At 45.6% G+C, this 6000-nt stretch overlaps 1 protein-coding gene across 2 annotated transcripts in view; it reads right to left on the reverse strand.

Annotated features, from left to right (window-relative positions):
- Window positions 1-5231, reverse strand: part of MCTP2 (multiple C2 and transmembrane domain containing 2) — a 183726-nt gene extending 178495 nt beyond the window's left edge. For both annotated transcript variants that reach the window (XM_012804444.2, XM_003788814.3), the window contains exon 1: window positions 4764-5231. In XM_012804444.2, coding sequence (XP_012659898.1) covers window positions 4764-5231 — 468 coding nt within the window. The remainder of the gene's footprint in view (window positions 1-4763) is intronic.
- Between the last annotated feature and the right edge of the window lie 769 nt (window positions 5232-6000).

Here is a 6000-nt window from a genome sequence, read left to right on the forward strand (position 1 = left end):
AAATCCCAGCTCTCTAGGAGGCCAAGGTAGATGGATCACCGGAACTCAGGAGTTCGAGACCAGCATGAATAAGAACAATACCTCAGGCAGTGCCTATGTCTCAGTGAGTAGGGTGCCGGCCCCATATACCAAGGGTGGCGAGTTCGAATCCAGCTCCAGCTCCCGCCAAACTGCAACAACAACAAAAAAAATAACCAGGCCTTGTGGCAGGTGCCTATAGCCCCAGCAACTCAGGAGGCTGAGGCAAAAGAATTGCCTAAGGCCAAGAGCTGGAGGTTGCTGTGAGCTGTGATGTCACATCACTCTACCAAGGGCAACGGAGAAAGACTCTGTTTCTAAAAAAAAAAAGAAAGAAAGAAAAGAAAAAGAAAAAGACCTTGTCTCTACTAAGTATAGGAAAACTAGCTGGATATTGTGGCAGGTGCCTATAATCCCAGCTCCTAGGAGGCCAAAGCAAGAGGATTACTTGAGCTCAAGAGTTTGAGGTTGCTGTGAGCTATGATACCTTAGCACTCTACTCAGGTGACAGAGTGAGAGTCTGACTCAGAAGAAAAAAAAAAAAAAAAGAACGAAACAGTGGTACCAGGCACCCTCTCCCCTCCCTGGGCATGAGCCTGCTGTTCTCCCTCCTCAAGTGCTCTTTCTCCAGATACACACCTAACTTGCGTCCTCCCCTCCTAAACATCTTTAAGTAAAGATTTTCTTCTCAGAAGAGGTTTTTCCTGACACCTCTGTTCAAAGCAGCAACACCTCCACGCCAGCACTGTCTCTGCTTTTTCTGCCCATGAGACATCACCACCCCCTGAAGGTTTCTGCAGCCTGCACCCTGCCGAAGAGGACCCCCGGCAGGAGGCGGTTTCGTCTGTCTCTCCCCCAACTGTCTCTGGGATCTAGATCAGCATCCCAAGCACAGGACATGCCCAATGCGGGGGAAGGTGGAAGGGAAGAAGGAAAGGGAGGCCGGCTGGCCGAGCCCAGGAACAAGCCTGGGGTGTAGCTAACACCCCACCAGCTGCACCCATGACGTGGAGGTATGATTTTTGAGATCAAGCAGAAATAGTAAAGAGCGCATCACTGATGTGTAGACACACAGGGGCCTGTTTGATCTCACAAGAGGCTGTTTCCTCTCCCCCTGTGGTTTGTCACTTCACTTCTCTGTGGTCGTGAAAACTGAAGCACTGCAGTTGCCAGGAAGTTTCTGGAACTGTCTCAATGGGGAACATCTCTAAACCACTCAACTCACTCACATACGCTAGCACCAAAGCTAGTTATTTGCAACACCAACTGCCAACCAGAATGTCAGGGAAGGACAAACCCCATTGTGGAATTCCATGGAGGCTGGGAGGGGAGAATCGTCCTTCCTTTCATCTATATTAGTCGTGGCCTGTGATAATGAGCCCATGGAACCCCTGTAATTATTCCTGCGCGTAAAAGGACACAGTGGGCACAGGAAAATAAATTTCTTCCCTTTGTGAGCAACCATTATGGAGCTCTAGCTGAGCTCTTCCATTTGCAGAAGTGCATTTCCAAACACGTGTGGAATATACAGTTCTGGGCACAGACATAGGACTCAGATAGTCCTGGAGTTAGATTCTGGCTCTGACACTTGCTAGCTGGATGACATTAGGCAAGTCATTAAAACTCCTCAAGCCTCTGTTTCATTCTGGAAAGAAGCAATGTTAAAAATAATTATAACAACGCTAATAAACCTAAACAATAATTATGACAGTAAATGCCTGTTAGGTATTAGTGATGGCCCGGTCCTGGGCTAAGAGCTTTCTTTCTGGCTGGGTGCCTGTAGCACAGTGGTGGTGCCAGCCACATACACCAAGAGAGGTGGGTTTGAATCCAGCCTGGGCCAGCTAAACAATGACAACTACAACAAAAAGTAGCCAGGTGTTGTGGCGGGCGCCTGTAGTCCTAGCTACTTAGGAAGCCAAGGCAAGAGAATCGCTTAAGCCCAAGAGTTTGAGGTTAACCTGAATGCACACAAAGCCATCACGGATCGTGTACCACACAAGTATCAGATGAGTACATGCTGTGTGTGTGCCAGGCATGGTGCTGGACATGGCTTTCCCATGGTTCTTTTGTACCATGTGGCAGACTCTGGATCCTCAGGCAGTGGGACGGGTCCAACCCAAACAGCAGGACTGGAGGAGGACCAGGCCAGGAGGAAGCAGGGAAGGCACAACCACACTGCAAGGGCTCCTAGAAGTCCGACCAGCTACAGTCCTGTCCTCCCCTCCTCTACAAACGTGCCACCCCGCAGCACCAATTGGTACTTGAGTAGCAGGAACCTCAACCATGGAAGGGAAGAATCATCCATGGTGTCTGTTTGGCACTTCCTAGGGTGGAAAAAGGATAACACAGGGTTCTTGTTTAAGAAAAAAAGCTTAAAAAAACAGCTGAGTTAAAAGAGAAAATCAAATGACTCAGAATAAATTGTTCTTGAAGGAACCTGCTTATTCCAGGTTTTCTGCATTTAGCCTACAGAAGAGAAAATAGTCACCAGGCTCCATCTACCATCACTGACCAGCTCCTCAGCACAGGGCACCTTCCCAAAGGGACATCACACCAGAAAGCACCCTAAGCCACCCTTCCAGGGAGAGTGGGACACTCCCTACACTCAACTGTATCCACCCATACTTCACACCTGTTTGCCAGAGTCCCATCCTTCGTGCCAACTTAAATACTGCCTCACATATGCCCTCATTCCCTGCCTCCCACTGCGATTCAAGGAGGCCAGACCGAGATGATTTGTGGGGCAGCTCTGAGATGTGGCTGCCTCTTGTGCTGTGTTCTGCGAGGGACAGGACTGTCTCCAGGTAGATCACAGCTGGAGGGAAGAGTCACCTTCTCACCCATCTCTATTTCCAATACCCATCTCGAAAGTGCCTGACCTACAGCAGAATTTAAATATTTGTCTTCATTCAACAAAGATGAATAAAGTGCTAAAATAGTTTAATGGCCTTAGCTTTAAAAAAAAAGTCCTTCTGATCTGAATATGTTAGCATATCAAAGCCCAGAAGCCCACTCATTTTTTTCTGGTCAGATAATAGGTAAAAAGAAGATGAATATTCGTTTCACAACATCATTAAAGATGTCACCTCCTCTCATTGACCTAGTTTAATAATCAACCTAATTTGCACTTTGCTTAGTAGAAACATGTATTTCAAATTTGTAAATAACTGTAAAAAAAAAAACATAAAATTTTTACAAAAATATTTTATAAACGTTAATGCTGATGAAAAAAATAGTTAAAGACATTTAATGGGTAGTGGGGTCTAACATGGTAAAGGCTTCCTAAAGAAATGACTATGACATCCTCCTAATATCCTGGGTCCCATTCCCCAGGGAAACCCAAATATATGGTATAATCAAGAAGCTTTGGTTCTAAAAACAAAACTAAAAATCCCAGTTAAATACCAATTTTTTATGCAATTGTAACACTAACATGGAATATAAAAAATAAAAAAATCCTTATTTCAACATGGAAATCTACTTCAGTGTCAGTAAAAAGGACATTTTTCAAAACAACTCAGTAGAGTCTGGGCATGGTGGCTCATGCCTCTAATCATAACATCCTCAGAAGCCAAGGCAAGAGGATCCATTGAGCTCAGGAGTTTGAGACCAGCCTGAGCAGAAGTGAGACTCCCTCTCTACTCAAAAGAGAAAAACTAGCCAGGTGTTGTGGTGGGTGCCTGTAGTCCCAGCTACTCAGCAGCTAAGGCAGGAGGATCTCTTAAACCAAAGAGTTTGAAGTTGCTGTGAGCTATGAAGAGGCTACAGCTCAGGGTGACAGAGTTAGACTGTCTCAAAAAAATAAAAAATAAAAAATAACAACTAATTAAATGTATCATTCAAATCATTGAATTTAAATTAAATCCATCTTAAAAATATAAGATGCTGGTGGCACCTGTGGCTCAGTGAGTAGGGTGCTGGACCCATATACCAAGGGTGGTGGGTTCGAACGCACCCAGCCCTGGCCAAACTGCAACAACAACAACAGCAGCATATAGCCAGGTGTTGTGCCAGGCTCCTGTGGTCCCAGCTACTCAGGCGGCTGAGGCAGGAGAATCACCTAAGCCCAAGAGCTGGATGTTGCTGTAGGCTATGATGCCCCAGCACTCTACTGAGGGCAACAAAGTGACACTCTGTCTCTAAAAAAAAAAAAAAAAAAAGATATATATATATATACACACACACACACACACACACACACACACATATATATAATGATGTATCCTATAATTGTATTTGGCTGACATCTTATTAGAATACTAAAACTTGGCTAAAATTTTAAAATACATATGAAGTTGCTCATCACAGAGAAACATACTTTCATACCTTTCTTAGGAACAATAATAATAATATGCATGGTTTGTCCACATGTATAACTGGGCAAGGGAATAGTGAGAGAGAGGAAAACACACACTTAAACAAAAGTTCCAAGAAAAATTACGCTCTTAATTGCTTTTCCAGGAGATGGAAAAAAGACAACTCATCCAATAGGGCTTTTAACGTCCTAAAGTACCCCAGAAAGGCTGTTTGTAATAGATTTAAAATACATAGAGGTCAACCCTAAAACTAATGGGAACACTGGGGGGCAATCGATACTGCATTAATTTAAATTCTTGTAAATGACATTTTCCCCCATCCAAGCTAACCACAAAAATAACTCCTAGCCAAATTTTCCAAGGGCACCAAACGCTCTTTAAAAGAAAAAAGAACCTGGAAAAGGCCCAGCTCCAGCCTGGTCTCACCTCTGGCTCTTCCGAGGCATCCCCTCCCAGGGGAGTTTTGTGAGGATCGAAGATGCCGCAGTGCCCGGCCACCTGCCTCTCCTCAGCGGGAGAGACGAAGATCTCTTCTGAGTCCGTTTCCACCACGTGGAGGTGGCTGGCTTCTTCCTGGCTCCAATCCAATTCTTCTTCAGACTGTTTCAAAGAGCTACTGCTACTCTTGGGAATGATGCCTGCTGTGGACAGGCTGCTGGGCACCGAGGTGTAGGAGGACTGGGGTCCGGAGTAAGGGCGACCCTCGGGGGCCAGGGCCTCGGCCTCCAGGAGGTCAGGCACCGAGAGGCTGAGGCGGCGGTCCAGGTGGTTCCCTTCCCTTAAGTTCGGGGGTTTATTTGGGTTCTTTTTCACCTTCTTCTTGCTCAAGTTGATTAACAGCGGCCTGGTCCGCTGTTTGAATGAACCCCACACGGAAGGTTTATCGAGATCCATGGCAGCATGAAGACCCGAGAAGCCCCTTGCCAACAGAGAGTCCGTCTATGGAAAACCACCGCGGGGACGCCTACAAAACAGAATGACAGGAAAGAAATCATAAGCCTTCGTGTGGTGGGAGGGCACCTGGCGAAATGGAAACGTGACAAGCCTCTCAGCAAGATGAAAACCTTTGGTTGGTAACGTCTACAAAGATTAGGAAAAGCATTTTTCAAGGAATGTAATTTTTAAGAATTTTAGCTGAGCAGTTACAGAAACATTAAAGCAATGAATAAGGTTGGCCTGAGAATAGTCCTTCATAAAAAGGCTACTCTTACTTCCTCCCCAGGGAAGGCCGAGCTAAATTAAAGACAGAGCAATAACAGTAGGCCCATGGTCAGGGGCAGGGATGTTCTACTTCTCTAAAGCATGATCAGCAAACAGTCTCACACAGGGCCAGCGATGAAGTATTTTAGACTTTGTGGGCCACGTGATGTCTGTCACAACAATTTAACTGTGCTGTTGTGACATCAAAGGAGAAAAACAATATCTAAATGAAAGCATGTGGCTGTGCATTAATAAAATTTTATTTATAAACACAGGTAGCAGAGTGGAGTTTGCAGATCCTTGCTTTTTTTTTTTGAGACAGAGCCTCAAGCTGTCCCCCTGGGTAGAGTGCCATGGCATCACAGCTCACAGCAACCTCCAACTCCTGGGCTCAAGCGAGTCTCCTGCCTCCAACTCTCAAATAGCTGGGACCACAGGCGCCTGCCACTACGTCTGGCTATTT

This window comes from Otolemur garnettii, unplaced genomic scaffold (assembly GCF_000181295.1).
Source record: "Otolemur garnettii isolate 467f Iridium unplaced genomic scaffold, OtoGar3 scaffold00029, whole genome shotgun sequence".
NCBI classification, from domain to species: Eukaryota; Metazoa; Chordata; class Mammalia; order Primates; family Galagidae; genus Otolemur; species Otolemur garnettii.